We start from the raw sequence: 16,626 nt of genomic DNA, 5'->3' as shown, positions 1-16,626 counted from the left end.
GATGACCTTGAGACACAAAAACATCTGTTAGTGGAGTGATGAGCTGATTTCTTTTGCAGGGTCATATTTTCACTTGTTTGAAGGCGACTGATATTGAAACCTCACGGTGTGCTTTTGTCTCCAGATTTGATTTGGCTCCCGTCTCCGTGGCAGTCAAACAACAATCAATAATTAGCAAACTGGTGTGAGCCAGTTTAACAGCATTTAATTGGGACAAACAAGGAAGTATTAGCTCATATTAGCCCTGCAGCGAGGACCGTGGAGTGCTGTGATTGATCGGTGCTGGTGTTGCTTTTTGCTGGGGGGGTGGGGGGTCGCCTAGGCAGCGAAGACCTCCCTTAGAGGCTGTAATGAGTTTCTCCATCACTGCTCCTCCATGCTGACCTCCGCCTGTCCATCCATTAGTCTCTGCTGCTGTCACTAATCCACTCTAATACTCATGCTCAGTCTTAAAATCATCATGTAGTCACATAACACAGATATCGATGGTGTACATGTAACTCTACTTGTCATGTAGTTTATGTGAAGTCGACATCTTTGCTATGTTTTTCCTCTGGTGGCTGACTGCATGTGTGCAGGATTGGTCTGTGTGCAGTTAAGGCACGGAGTGTGGCTATGTGACAGAAATCAGTGGATTTCTGACTCTTTCATAAACAAAAAATGTTTATTATAATTGCGTAATTAATACCCCAGATGACGCTCCAGTGACTTTAAGCAGTAAACATGGAAAGCTCTCCACATGGTGGGAATCCAGCAGTATCTGAAGGGTGCTTGTTGCTGCAGGGTTCTTCAGAGGTGACTGTGAAATTAAAAAGGAGCTCGAAGGAAGGATCAAACCTTTCCTGCCTGGCGGTCATGATGCATGCAGGGCTTGTTGGATGAGGTGCTTCCTGAGTCAGACGTGATTCAATATGCAGCTTCTTTTATGTGTTTTAATGGCCTTGGGTGATAGTTTGGACATGTAGTGTACACATAATGACACTACAGTAAGTGTATTTACTCATGTTCCCCACTGGACAGGAGTCCAAAGCCTAGATGAGGTTTCCTTCAGCAGTCATCCATCACGGGTCACCCCGGCTTCATTTCTGGTCTTTCAGGTTTTCACTTGAGACCGTTTATCACTGAAAAGTGATACCAAAGACGGGGAAAACGTGAAGACTAGTCCCCGTGCTGTGGTTTTTACAGATGAATGTAAAGCACCAATGTCCTGACATTAGAAAGGAGGCCTTGGTGTGTTGTAGAACAAAACAAAGAAATGTGCTGCATTAACATTATAATAATGATCAAATTATCATATGACCATGAAAGCTTCTGTGTACACTGAGGGGAAAAAAACATCATGACTCTTGAACTGCACAGTCTGTGCTATGCATAAAATCATTCCCATTTTCATCACTTCATTATTCATTTTATGTTGTTTTATTTATGTTTATGTTCTTAATTAACAGTCAGACACAAGCATTAAAAGACTGGGAGAGCCAGGGGAGGCTGGGTGACACGACACAAAGATTTCACACCAATCTGGAGCCGGCAGAAAAGTGGGCCTGTTATGCTTTTCCTTCATTTCTGTCCTATAGATATTGTAGGTGGATGCTCGCATTAAACATGGCTAAAGATTTCAATAATAAGATCAGTGCATGTACACGCAGTCCCTATACAGCTCCGGGGCTCGGGCGGGTTTGGTAACAGTAACAGTAAAAATGATTAATTGACAGTTATTTGAAGTTTAGAAGATAGTTATTGTAGTAACAATAACAAACAGATTATAATTAATAATTTTAAGTAATCATTAGCAATATTATAAGTTTAAGTTATATGTTTGTGTAAATAAATGGTTTTATTAATAATTAGTGTTATTATGGTGTCATAAAAATGTGCTTGCTGGCCACATCACTTGTGTGGTGGCAGCAGTGAGACAGGTCATACTTCTGACTGCAACTCCATCCCACCAGCAGCTGTTCAGTCTGTTTTTTATTTTGAAAATTGGCCGGATTCAGTCCTGTGTCTGACTTCCTGCCTGCTTCTGTGAGAATCAGACCTGGTGCCATTTGAGCACAGAGCCACTTCTGGGATGTTTCTGTTGGAACTGCGAGCAATGCAGCCACGCCCAGTGTATTCTCGGGGTTATAGCTTTGTGAAGCAGACTGTAATAGGCTGTAGTTGTATCTAGCATGAGCAATGTAACAGCTAGTATTCTGCCACTGTAGGAGTAGGTTTCATTTCTTCATGGCTCTGAAAGTCAATGCACAGACTGAAGTCTTCTCTTCTTCCTTTGTTTCAGTAAAAGTAACTGACGTTCAAGATTTATTAGCTCCAAGTCCAAAATGAAAAGCTCAGATCAGTGCAGACACACAGCAACACACGTATAAATGTACACAATGACACAGACCACTAAAGTGGGGATTCAGCATGGCACTGTAAATTGTGCTTTATGCCATAATTTATGTCCAATCCAAAATCTTGTCCTAAAACTAACCAGCTAGTGTAAGTGAATGTAAACACGTGAAAACAAAACCACAATCTCCAGGTAACAGACTGGTTATTTATCCCACCTGCTCACATTTATGCTCTTTAAAACACATTTTATAAGCATCACTTTAAACTTCAAAGCCACAAATTAATATTATATATGCATTATCCAGTATTAATTAATTACAAAGATTTATACAATTCAGATACAACTTTACAATAACCATCCACATAATATTTATAGATGGTTTACACTAACTAATTATCAATCACTTAGTAAATGTCAATAATTAATATTTGAGTTGAGCAATAAATAAACAATTAAATTCCTAGTTATTCACAGTGGTTATCATAAAATGTTACCATCTTTTTTTTTTTTTTTTTTACCCTTTTTCTATTCATGGCTCTGTATGATGTCAATGAAAGCCAATTTCCTTATATGGTCATGTCAGGCATACAGCTCTGGCTGTGTGCACAGAAGCCCTGCCCACCTTTTTTTCAATATGCGTTTTTATGAGGGGCAGCCAATCAGAAGAACGTTGGAATAACAGAAATAAAACATCTTGCTTCACACAAAGGAGAGGGCTGCACTGAGGCCCAGTACTGTCAGCCATGCAAAACGACTTGAGGAGGGTCCGAGAATAAAAATATAGAGTATTATAGGTCCCCTTTAAGGAAAATCAGCTGAAACATGTTTCATGAACAAAATATCAGAAAAAAAAACGAAGAGAAACACCCACCCAGCCTTCAGCGGCTCGCTCACTCTCTATCTATCTCTATCTGTTCACAGGGGACATCACTCAGAAGGGTTATGAGAAGAAGAGGTCCAAGCTGATCAGGGCATATGTTCCACATGCTGGAGGTAATTTAGCAACCTCTGACTCCCCCACACACCCCCCCGCCGCTAAAATATTCCCATACCACTAGTAGAGAATCGATCTGGTATCATGACAAATACAGTGGCAATGATACTGTACTCGACTCCATCGATTCAGTCTTCAGCCGCCGCCATTAGTGAATGTAGGTTAGGACTCCCTAGAGCTCAGCTTGGGCCTGCTCCTCTTTATCTGAATGTGCTGCAGTCGCGGTCTTCACACAAACACACACACACACACACCCTACAGGCCTTCCTGCAGCTAAAACACACACATATCTATGACACAGTCTGGTTTATCCTTATCATTTATCTGAGGACTGAGCAATAATGGGTCACTGGATACTGAGGGATGTTCTGTCAAAGAGCAGAGAAGCACCTACCACATTTTCAGTTTTTTTTTTTTTCACCTTTTTTATCAATTCTTTTATTTTAAGACGTCAGAAAAATGTGATTTTTCTGCTGAATCAAATCATCTCCATGTTTATTTTTCTTTTTTGGCCCTCCTATCTATTGCTTTTGTCAAATGTATCTGTGCATATGTGTGTACGTCTGTGTCTCTATATATGTATGCATCTGTCGCTGCTTGTCTGCTTGCCTCTGTAGGTATGGAGGGGCCCATGTCTCACCGGGCCCCACTCGGCCCTCCCTCTGCGGCACGCTTCCACCGGCGGAGGACCTCCGGCACCAGAGATGAGCGCTACAGATCAGGTATAGAAACTACGCCCACATAAACGCTACAAGCACATCACAGAGGCTTTAAGAAAACAGTTCCAGTTTCAAGTAACTTAGCCTACATTTATAGTGTCTATATACTGCCCCTCCTTATTTTCTCTCACATATATCCTCTTCCAGTGGTGGATGGGGAAAGTTTCAATAAAAAAGAGTTCAGCGTATGTACAAGTAATCCCTGTGAGCCAAGTTTAGGTTTACGGTCATCCCAGGCTCAGAAAGCTGGGAGAGGAGGGTTAATTTAACCAGAGGATAAACTGAGCTTCTTAGTATAAGATAAAGAAGGATTATTTTGAAGTGTGAACTAATCAAAGCTACTGTAGCAGAGTCCAAGAATAAAGATACAGAGCTGTACATGAACATTATGGGTCCTCCTTAAATGCACTAAGGAAACATGAATTTACAAGACAGTGTAACCATGTTGGCTCAGAAACTTGGCATTTGGTGCTCATGGTTCTAAAAACAGAAGTATATCAAATCACACTGCGAGCACTACTGTAGTTTAAATCAACTTGTTGCTCTCTGCTGTGCATTGAAGGATGATTACAGTCTGACTTTATTCATTTGTAAACTGCAATTTTCAGTGACTACACAACAGGGACCTGCAATATAAATCAGTGGGATTCAGCTAGTTTGTTTGTTTTAAAAGACATACAGTAGAAGATAGCTGATGGATCTGAGGTTGGAAGAGTTCAGCAGATGTTTACGTGCAACCAAAGCCTGCTCAACAGTAAGTGGTCAATAGAATTCAGAGTAGATGGTGGGTGCGAGACAGGAAGCTTGTATCTGCGTAAAGAAAGCAGATACTGAAATCATGTCTCAATATCCAGTGGCTTCGTTAGATGAAACATGGCCACTTGCCCCCAGAGGAAAATTCATCAGATACTAACAGATGGGTTTCTAGATAAGTTAGACTGAAATCATAGAAATGGATCCTTAACTGACACTGCTGTTTGTTGGATTGAACTGAACTTTAAATAAACAGTAAACTCAGACAGGAAACGTCTTCTCTTTGCATGAATGAATCTCCACCCGTCTCTCTCTCAGACGTCCACACTGAGGCGGTGCAGGCTGTGTGGGCGCGGCACGTTGAGAGGAAGGTGGCGGTGCCCATGCCCTCCAAGAGACGCTCGCTGGTGGTGCAGACCTCCATGGATGCATACACGCCTCCAGGTGACGACACACAGACAGAGACACATACCTGTACTGGTCCCCCACGTACTTTTCTGACCGAGGAGAACATGATTTAAAATGAGACGTTATGGACTTTATTTGTCCCAAAAGATGGAAAATTCTTGTTACAGCAGGTTAAAACATTATAGCTTTATAGCAACATAAGTTGAATAAAGTAGATTAGATCAGTGAAAGTATGACAACCCAAATTAGCTGAATGAGGTAAACATTACACAAAAGAAAAAGTGCTCGACTAAATCAAAAAAAGTAAAACATAATAAGAGAGCTCAGTAAGTTAAGATCTAAATAAAATGTCTGATAGTGGCTTTATAAAGTAAAAGCTCAATAATGTTGAACTTGGCTAACTAAATGTAATATTTGAGCAATAGATTAAAAACAGACAATAATCTGTTGTTTTTTTAATACTTTAAAGTAGTGTGTGGTTAAAAAAAAGTACACACACCCAGACACACACATGCCGGTCTCAGCTGAAAAGGGTGGCACTAAGCCTAAAATTTGACCCCGAGGAGGCCGCCCTGAGCCCAGACGGGATTATGTTGTAATGCCGCGTCTCTGCTTTCTCAGACGTTTTCCGTTCTGACAGAAACACACAGAAACACACTCATCTCTCCAAAAAACTGCAAACACGCACATTTCCTGAGGCGCTGACGGATTTACAGTAAAAACAAACCGCAGACAGATGTAACGCTGCACACAGTCAGCTACTGTAAACGTGATCTGCCATCAGAAAAGGAAAAACACTGATTAGTAGCTGTGCAACACCGCGCATATGCAACCACAAAGAATGTGGCTGCAATAGGATGTTGGAGCTGACCTTTACCTCAAATATGAGCTCATTAGATTGAACATAATTGGAGTTGACGGTATAATTTTGGTGCTGATTGGATTTTAATGGAGGAAATGTAATAACTTTGTTCACTGCCAATTTGCTTTTTAACCTTTGAGAAAATTCTTGAGCGATCCCGACATCTCCCCAAAGGCTCGTCTTACTCGTGAGCCTCAGTGGTCGATAGAGGACGCTTGCTTGCCTCCTGTTTTAGGAAAGTCTGAGTGGAAGCTGAATCTGTCCCTCCATGTTGACATGACTCATTCATTTAAAGAAGTAAATTCAGCCTCTCTTCAAAAGTGCAGCCCAAAGCTAAATTGGTTCTGGTGGCTGTTGCTACCTTAGCTGACTAATTATTGACATTTTCAGCTCTAGAGCCTGTTGTGTTGCCCAAAGGTCATCAAACTTCAGTGGTGAACAGAAGTAATCATGGTCTCCAGGCTCTCTTTGAACCATTGTATTACTGACTGGAGACAATTATCTTAAAAACCTCAGATCAGATCTGTTTATTATTACCAGGCTCAGATGTGGATAAGTAGTCATGGATTAAATGTCATGCTGAGTATAAATGAAGGGATGTGGGGTGGCACAGGAGTGGGACCTCGAACGAGGCAGGGGAGCCCACAGGAAATCAGAATATTTGATCAGAAATAAATCCAGTGTAGAAAATTAGTATAGAAAACATGATTTTCAGGCTCATGTGCAGCCCTGGGGGGGGGGTTAGGTGCAAAATAGTATGCAACAAGAGATTTGCACGCTTCTAGTTTCTCTTTTTTATAGATGATGGGTTTAAGATATGATAGGATATACACTGCTCAAAAAAATTAAAGGAACTCTGATACCACATGAGGCCACAAACCTACAGAGGCTGAATTCAAAGACGAAAATCAGTGAAAAAGTGATGCAGCAGCCTGGTACATTTTTGCCAAAATTTCATTGCAGCAACACAATATGGTGCTCAGTAGTTTGTAAGATAAGATAAGATAAGATAAGATAAGATAAGATAATCTTTTATTTGTCCGACAATGTGGGAAGTTTACAGTATGGCCCCACATGCTTGTTTGCATGCCTGACAACATGAATCGACAAATGGTGTCCTGGAGGGTCTCCTCCCAGATCTGGACCAGGGCATCACTGAGCTCCTGGACAGTCTGAGGTGCAACATAGTGGTGTTGGATGGACCGAAACATAATGCCTCAGAGGTGTTCTTTTGGATTTAGCTCAGGCGAGCGTGGGGGCCAGTCAGTGGTATCAATTCCTTCATTCTCCAGGAGCTGCCTGCATACTCTCTCCACATGAGGCCAGGCATTGTCGTTCACCAGGTGGAACCCAGGACCCACTGCACCAGTGTAGAGTCTGACAATGGGTCCAAGGATTTCATCCTGATTCTCACCTGATGGCAGTCAGGATGCCGTTCCCTAGCCTGTAGAGGTCTGTGTGTCCCTCCACGGATATGCCTCCCAGACCATCACTGACCAACCACCAAACTGGTCATCCTGAATGGCAGCATACTGTTTTCCACGGCTTCTCCAGACCTTTTCACATCTGTCACATGTGGACCTGCTGATTCTGGTATTCTATGGCAAATGCCAATCAGGCTCCATGGTGTCAGGCAGTGAGCTCAGCGTCCACTAGAGGACGTTAGGCCCTCAGGCCCCCCTCATGAAGTCTGTTTCTGATTGTTTGGTCAGAGACCTTCACACCAGTGGCTGCTGGAGGTCATTTTGTAGCTCTGCAGTGCTCATCCTGTTCCTCCTGCACAAAGGAGGCAGATACCGGTCCTGCTAATGGGTTAAGGACCTTCTACGGCCCTGTCCAGCTCTCCTAGAGTAACTGTCACTCTCCTGGAATCTCCTCCATGCTCTGAGACTGTGCTGGGAGACATAGCAAACCTTCTGGCAATGGCACATATTGGTGTGCCATCCTGGAGGAGTTGGACTACCTGTGCAGCCTCTGTAGGGTCCAGGTATGGCCTCATGCTACCATCAGTGACACTGACCCTGGCCAAATGCAGAACTAGTGAAAAACAGTCAGAAAACACGAGGAGGGAAACATGTGAGTGTCCTCCACCTGTAAAACCATTCCTTTTTTTGGTGGGTTGTCTCATTGTTGCCCCTCTAGTGAACCTGTTGCTAATTTCATGAACACCAAAGCAGCTGAAGCTGATTAACACCCCCTCTGATACTTACTGACTACATCGATAAAAGGACATCAGTAAAATAGAAAATAGAAATTCATTATATCGCAACCTAAATACAGTAAGGAGACAAAGTGCTCTGCTGCCTGCAGAGCCCCTCATATTCCCCACAATGATCACTGGAAACAACCATTGATATTTCTTCACTCTGAAAACCTGTTAGCTCCTCTGTGACTCTTACAGGATTACGGGCCTCGTAGCTCAGCTGATGAAGATTTTATGTTACAAAGAATATAATATGAAGTAAAACCACAACATGCAAAATCTAACTTGATACGACTTGCTAAACAAAAGAAAAAAACAATTTCACCTTTGCATAAAGCACAATGTGCAACAAAAATAAAAAACCACAGGAGCTGCGGTAACAGGCTCCCGCTCAGCATGGTGTTTAAGAAAAACAGGGTTCATGAAGAACCGTCACTGCTATCACTTTAGCTCCGCCCACAAAAAGATGTCACCTGCATTTACAGATATTTAATATATCTATCCAGTGGTGATGAGATATTTTTGTTCTTATTTATTCCCTCATGCTGTGTCAGGGGAAACAAAAAAAATGTCTTTTATAAAAATAATTGACCTGTTTTGAAGCATTTCAACATAAAGACTAGAAATAAAAGTAATATAGTAATAAAATCAATATAGCAGTGCCTCTAAAGTTCACTAGATAAGATATAATGTGTTTGTTTAATGCATACAAAAAAACCAAGAAAAAAGTTTTGGGAGATTAACAGGAAACTTTTAGCACTTTCTGCTAAGCTAAATTTGAGACTACGCTAAGCTAAGCTAGCCAGCTAATGGCTCTTAACACTGATTATCTCCTCTTTCAATCTGAATAAGCTCACCGTACATGCTCATGTATTAATGTTACTTTAACGTTGTGAAAGTATTGTTACTGACTAATAATGGCAGCTACTGACTCTCACTAGGCCTGTCCCCCCTGTGCTCAGACTCCTCGTCGGGCTCAGAGGAGGAGGCGGGGCCGGGTGACGACATGTCGGGCATGGAGCACTGGATGAGCCGCCCTTCCCAGCTAGGCCCCGCCCACCTGGGCTCCACCTCTTCCTCGTCCTCGTCCACGCAGAGCGGAGGCAGCGGGAACGCCGGACGGCTGGCTGACTCGCTGGCGCACACACACATCTCGCACCTGGCGCACACACACCTGGCGCACCTGGGCCAGTCACACCATCAGCAGAGCCACCTGTCACAGTCGCACCACGGTAAGACCTCAGCCTTCCCCTGGTATATTTATCAACAGCTATAGCTGCTTAAATGATCAAGTCTTTACCTGTGTGTTCAATAAAGGAGGAAATCCAGGACTTGTTTGTTACTGATTATTTAGCAGGCTGGTAGCTTTGCAGTGTTGCATAAGGAGGTGAACTTGAAGGGGTTATGGGTGAAATTTAAGTCTGACTTTTATAAAAGTGTCAGAGAAGAACTTCATCATATTTCTCCTGCATTCACCTCCAAGATCCTTTGCAGTAATTCACAGTATTTGATTGTGAGATACCTGTTTATTGCACCTCCAGGTATCGGCCACCTGTCTCTGAAGAGGAAGGGAGCTCTGAGTGTAGCAGAGAACGGCGGCTCGCTGCGGCGGTCCTGTGAGTTTGGCTCTGACATGCTGTGGCCACCGCCGCTGGAGTCAGAGGGTAGGTCCGAACTTTAAACAAAAAGTTTCATCTTTTTCAGAGTCTTTGCCTTTATTGGCATTAACAATCAGGAGACTGCAGTGATGTGATGATGTAATGATGTTTCTAAACGAGAAAAGGAAGAAACAGAGATTCTGGGTTCATCCAACTCATAAGAAAGCAGCAGCAGGGAGAGTTTCATGGTTTGATCCCGGAGTTGAAGCTGCATCACGGACGCTTCCAGGATGTCAGTGGGCAGTTTGAGCTCTTGTTGGGATCACATCTGAGGAGGCAGAGAAATAAATCCAGTGGCTCAATTGACCTGGAGCAGCGTCTGTCTGTGTCTGAGTTAAAACAGTATTATTTTACTGTTCCCACATCGCTGTATATTCAGTGTATCCATGCACGTTTTGAGATATGACCTTGTGTTGCCAAATGTGGCGCTCTGATTGGTCAGATCTGTTTGTTCGCAGGAGAAATGTCGGAAAAATCGAACTTGATCCGAAAAAGGAAATGCCACAAATTTGTCCTGTGAAATAACGCGGTCGGTGTGAATTAAGAACGGGCGAGTCCGAAAAATGTTTTTGATGCAAGAAACATTTGCACGTATTTTACATGTCCAGTGTGTAAAGGCCTTTAGGGTTGGGATCGTCACTGATAACATCTGTCATCAACCTGTCAACAAAATGTGGAAGAAACGACTGAAGTCGAATTAATGCCGAGCTGCAGTTTTGTGTAATACTCAGGCTAGTCTACAAAAACCCCCCAAAACAAAACAAAAAAACCTGTTGTTATGGATGTTTGGAGACGGTTTCCTTTAAAAGCTTTACACTTGTGTATATGCAGCAAGTTGTGTTTTGAAGCGCAGCTATGCCAGACCTCGCTGACTCCTGTGTTTGTCAGGGCTGTGACCCAAATTAGCAGTGAAACAAGATGACCATCAGAACGTGTCTAATTGCCCGTGGACTCTATAACACACGGCACTTGACAAACAGAGCAGTGATAAAGGTGAACAGTGAGTCACCGCTGTCTGTTTCAGCTCTCCCTCTGCTCTCTCTCTCTTCATCTGTCTCCCAGAGAACCACTCGGCCCCGCCGGACGTGACGGGATACTCGTCGGACTCGTCCCACTCCCACACCGAGCGTCACCACATGGCCAATATGGGGACCATTGCCAGGAACACGCAGAAGTACGGCAACGCGGAGCGCATGGAGACAGGCGATGGTAGGAGTCACCGCCAACGTCACACCTTTAGCCTGCTCCCAGCTTGAGCCTCTGAATAAAAATACTGAAGACCGTCTGATAAAAATAGCAACTCTTTAATCAGGAAGTGAGCTCAAATTGGACCAGTGCCTCAGAGAACCAGCCAATTACATGCTTTCTGTTGATGTCAGTCCCCTGCAAGAACAGATTGGACTTTTTTACCATTTATTTTTCTAAGCAGAGCTGACAGAGCACCTTTGTTGTTCTTCCTTCAGCATGTTTCACAATCACACAGTCACAGTTAGAGAACTGAGAGCTGCTCAGAGCAGCCACAGTCTGTGGTCCACTCAGCAGAGCCTGGTGCCAGAAATGCAGAGTTTTTAATTCAGTGCCTTAAAGGGAAACCAGTCTGCTCATTTCTATCTTCATACACTTATTATTGGCCCGCACTAGATTAGCTTTGTAGGATTCACAGTTCAAAATAATCCTGATACGGGCCTTCATCCAGCCCCTCAGTTCATCATCTGTCTGAAACAAGCTGTTTTAGCTCCTCCCCTTTTAAGCCAACTGAGTCCGAGAGGCTGTTAGGGACATCCTCTCTGCATGACATCATACAGAACCGAGATTTGAAAAAACATTTGAAATGGAGCATTTAGATTATAGACTGTAAAACATGGACATCATGTCCTGGAAGTGCCTCTGTTTCTGTTTAATGGCCTCCAGAGGCCAACTGCTCCAGCTTCAAAAATATAATATTTCATTAACCAATGGTTAACATTGGCCATGTCCATCTTTTATGTACAGTCTGTGGTTTAAAGCAATCTGAAGCCTAAACCTTTGGCTCACAGGACTGACTCCTCATTTTTAGAAGCTTTTTAGCCGTGCTTATATATGACAGAAAGTCAGGAGCAGGAAAAGCCCTTTTATATTCGGTCCACGTTTTAAATCACAGGCAGTGTTTTAGTCTCAGTAACACTGGAGGCTCATTATTGTTGTCATGACCATCTTCAAATGCATTCAGGTCACCACTTTCCTTTTTCTCTGGGCCTTTCGCAGGTGTTCCAGTCAGCAGTCGCGTGTCGGCTAAGATCCAGCAGCTGGTGAACACGCTGAAGCAGCCTCGCAGACCCCCCCTACGAGAGTTCTTTGTCGATGACTTTGATGAGCTGCTGGAAGGTAAGAACCTGTGTTTGTGTCTATCTCTTCATTTTATACAGTCATTTAATGAACCTCTGTGTTAAACATGCAACGAGGCCACAGCTGAAGCTTCAGTACATCTAACCATGCAAACTCAGCACTGAGGGGTTAGCTGGCATTCAGGAGTGCAAATAAATGAATTAACAAAGTCAATGTTAATGCTACAGGTCTCAAGCATTTTTTTTTCCAACTTTATTTATAGAACATTTTAAACTTTAACAACCCCAAACATACAGTGTACAAAAATTGTATGCCCATATCCCACCCACCACCCCAAACCAAAAGGCCAAAAAAAAGTAAGGGTTGATAAAGATGTTGACCAAATAGATTTGTACAAGAGAGAAATACATCTTTTAACTACAGGGTCAGTAGAAAGAAGGGACTCTAACATGTTTTCTGGGGGACGATTAGGAAAATGAGGAAACAACTTTTTAACAAAGTCCCTGACCTGGAAAAATCGGAAAAGATGATTATTTGGGAGATTATACGCAGTGGAAAGCTGTTCAAATGTACAAAATATTCCATTAATATACAAGTCTTTAACAGATTTTAACCCATTCTCATGCCACATTCGAAATACCGGGTCGGCTCTGGATGGTTCAAAAGAACAATTTCGATAAATAGATGTCAAAGCGGAAGGGCCTGAAAGTCCAAATTGCTTTCTAAACTGATTCCAAATCTTCAGGGAGGTTAATACTACTGGGCAGCCAGCTAGATTTAAAAGCGGCAATGGAAGTTGAGAGCATAAAAGTGAGGGTAAAGAAAACGGAGACATACTCTTTTCCAAGTGTACCCAACTAGGCAGCGAATCAACCTCATCACACATCCAGAGTAAAAGCTTCTGCATATTAGCTGCCCAATAGTAGTGTCTAAAAATTGGCAGAGCAAATCCTCCCCTATCCTTAGGAGACTGTAATACTGATTTTCTAATTCTAGCTGGTTTACCACCCCAGAGAGACAGAGAAAGGAAGAGGCTGACAGTCGGGCAGCTCACATATAAAAGTTAGTTTACATGTGATTACAGCCTCTGTCTGAGAGGCGAGAGATGTTCGCTGGTGCTTGCTTGAAAGACAGCAGGACACATATGTGAGAATGAAACCAGCATTTAAGTCCCGAAACTGCACCACTTGATGCAGGCTGCCATGTTAAAAACTAATATGAAAAGCTGCTTTAGTCAGTGCAGCTGATTTCCTCCTTTATAAAAAATGTATGTGGGTGCTAACATAACATGTAAGAAGGCTCTGCTTCAGTTTCACTTAGTGAAGTTCATATTTTATTAGTGTCTTACTTACAGCTGATACCTGCATCTGTATGTTGCAGCCATGCAGTTTATGGATGCAGTTCACCTTTGCACTCCAACCTCTTATGCAAATATGGTCACTTTTGGCTGCAAAAAATCAAGATGCCAACAGGCATTAGACTGAATTTGAAGCTTCTTAGTGTAACTCTACAAAGGGGTGAAGTTCTTGTGGCTCACACAGAATTTAATATGCAGGTCAAATTATAAATTGCAGTATTAATAATAATCAGCTACCCTTTACAAACTGTTTCTTTTAATTTGTTTATGACAATCAGCATGCTCAATCAAAGACAGTCTTCTCCATACAGGCCCTTACAAAGTAAAAAACAGTGTACTCAGATTTGCTTTAGCAGGAAACAGGAAGATGCTGTACAATGGGAGCATATATGCACCAAATCTTCACCTGTGTCCTCAATAAGAATTGTCTTATTCTGAACATCCAAACTGATGAGAGGTTCACAGAGAACACAGATTATCATCTTGAAAGAGTTGAAATTGTAAAAGCACAGAAGTACTTCCTGCTGCTTCTCTTTGTCTCCTCATTTCTGCTCAGCTTCTTTGGGAAAACCTCACACTTTTGTCCAGTTTTGTGGTCGTTTAAATCATATTTTGGAGTCACTTTGCACTGTGTTGTAAACATGTGTGTTATGATCATTTGAGATAATGTTGAGCTTGGGGTTGATGTAGCGGTTAAGACTTCCAATTGACTCTGATTCCATTTTTTATGGCAATGGCTTAAGATTGAATCTGGACAAATCCCTCCCCTCTGCTGCCGCGCTCTGCAGTCTGAACTCAATATTAAAAGTAAATCAGCTGATTATTATTCACATTCCACTCAGTGTGTCTGTGTTAATAAATCTTTCCCTGTGTTTTTTCACGAGTGCACTTCACATCAAATTAACAGTAAAAGTTTGTGAGCTGTGCGCTCATGAAACTATGTGCCTCTTCCTCCTCCAGTCCAGCAGCCCGACCCTAACCAACCTCGGCCAGAGGGGGCGGAGATGATGCCGGTGCGAGGAGAGCCGCTGGGGGTGGTCACTAACTGGCCCCCCTCTCTGGAGGCGGCACTCCAACGCTGGGGAACCATCTCCCCAAAAGCCCCCTGCCTCACTAGCCTGGACACAGCAGGGAAGCCCCTCTACGTGCTCACATATGGTAACCAGACGCTTATTGCTTACTCAGTCATGTCCTGCTGTCAGACTAGTTCATACATTCGAGGTTATTTGTTGTCTGTTCTTCTTTGGTTTTGGATAATTTAGCATCTTAGAACATGTCAACAACTCTAGTGACACCCTATCCCCACTCTCACAAACAGAAGGTGATAGACTGAAGTCTGCTGACAGAGAGAAACTAGTGCAAACACAAATCATTGAGAAGAATGATCTCCTTCTCCACCACCACCCTGTGTGTGTGTGTGCGTGTGTGGTGCCTCCTTTCCCTTTTCTTTATGAGATCATTTGTTTGCCCTCTACTTCTTCCTTGTGCTCCTTGTAGTGCTTTAGGATTCATGTTGGGTTTTTGTATCTGAGCCCAAAGCAGGGCTCACAGAGCAGACCGTAACGAGACAACAGGCAACAGGTGGGGAGCACAGCTGCAGGTAATAACAACAGACGAGACTAGGAAGTCAAACTAATGACACAAGAGCACAAGAGACAGACTGAGAAAGTAAAACAGGAAACAGGAACGCAGACGTTACGCAACACTGGGAATAAAACTCAATACAAAACACACGAGGTAAGGCACAAAGACACAGAGGGACAGAACAGGCACTGGAACGCAGGGATGTGGGGATGACCGGGAGAACAAAAGGAAATGGGAATTCTGTACAATAACAAAGAACAGCACTTAGAAAACATAACAAACTAAGAATCAAGAGCAAACTGGGAAACACAACAGAAGAATTTCAAACCTAAAAAAAATGCTGGATAAAGGCCCAGGACTGTTACACTATTGTAGTCATCACAGCAAACACTTGGTATCTAGTCATGCCAAAAACATATGTATAGACTAGTGAAAAAATAACCACCATACTCTCAGCAGACACATTGCAAATACTAATTAAATGTAAAAGAGTGATGCCCCTCATCCACTGTTATAGAGGCCTGAGCTCAAGTGCCCGGCTTTTCTTCCTAATTGGCACTCGGTCATCACAGCTTTGAGAACCTCTGATGTCCACCGTAATGAGACACTCCCCGAGACTTTCCAAATCATACACCGACCAGAACGGGCCATTAAATCCCCCAGCCTAATGATCCTGTGGGTCCCGTGGGAGGTGCGATGGGGCCACTGTGGATTGGGCTTCTCACGGATGCTCAATCGAATCAGTATCTGGGGATTTTTAAGGCTGGGTCACATCTTAAGACCTGTTTTTCACGTTTCTCAAGCTGGTTTTTACCAATTTTTTTATTGTAACTGTAGCCTTTGTAACAGCATATGAGGGTGCAGAGGGAAATCAAATTATGCAAAAGAGTGTTCTGTTTTTAATAAACTGAAAGTGTGCAGGAATGTACCCTCCCCCCACAGTTTTACATGATTTCCTCTTTCCTCTGCACCTGTCCACCAACTGTGTTTCAGACACTTGCTTTTAAGTATAATCCATCCATTCGACAGACGTCAGTAGTGACCTCTCCTCGCTGCTGAACACTCCTAAATGTCATCACTTCAGACAGTTTTTTTTTCTCCCTTATCGACTGTATTTCCTCAAAATAGAACTGCAAGAACTCACCACGATCTCAGTCTCTCTCCCTCTCTCATTCACACCCTCATATCCTGTGTGCTGCTCCCTGCAGGGAAGCTGTGGTCTCGCAGCATCAAGCTTGCCTACAACATCCTCCACAAACTGGGCAGCAAGCAGGAGCCCATGGTGCGACCGGGCGATCGGGTGAGTCACACTCGCCCACCACCGCAGCTCGCACTTTTCACTTCACTCCAGCCCTTAGTTTGATCAGCCACGTTGGCTTCTTCATCTATTAAGCCTGAAAATGAAATATTTGCTGATATATTGAT

At 43.1% G+C, this 16,626-nt stretch overlaps 1 protein-coding gene across 1 annotated transcript in view; it reads left to right on the top strand.

Annotated features, from left to right (window-relative positions):
• Nucleotides 1-16,626, top strand: part of LOC115799370 (disco-interacting protein 2 homolog C-like) — a 71,775-nt gene that overhangs the window by 20,805 nt on the left and 34,344 nt on the right. The window contains exons 2-10 of the mRNA XM_030756493.1: nt 3,260-3,331; nt 3,950-4,054; nt 5,123-5,248; nt 9,219-9,509; nt 9,819-9,941; nt 10,998-11,144; nt 12,180-12,299; nt 14,578-14,775; nt 16,410-16,501. Coding sequence (XP_030612353.1) covers nt 3,952-4,054; nt 5,123-5,248; nt 9,219-9,509; nt 9,819-9,941; nt 10,998-11,144; nt 12,180-12,299; nt 14,578-14,775; nt 16,410-16,501 — 1,200 coding nt within the window. The 5' untranslated portion in view covers nt 3,260-3,331; nt 3,950-3,951. The remainder of the gene's footprint in view (nt 1-3,259; nt 3,332-3,949; nt 4,055-5,122; nt 5,249-9,218; nt 9,510-9,818; nt 9,942-10,997; nt 11,145-12,179; nt 12,300-14,577; nt 14,776-16,409; nt 16,502-16,626) is intronic.

This window comes from Archocentrus centrarchus, chromosome 20 (assembly GCF_007364275.1).
Source record: "Archocentrus centrarchus isolate MPI-CPG fArcCen1 chromosome 20, fArcCen1, whole genome shotgun sequence".
Classification (NCBI taxonomy): domain Eukaryota; kingdom Metazoa; phylum Chordata; class Actinopteri; order Cichliformes; family Cichlidae; genus Archocentrus; species Archocentrus centrarchus.
The sequence above is the reverse complement of the archived record's forward strand: the minus strand, read 5'-3'. Positions and strand labels throughout refer to the sequence as shown.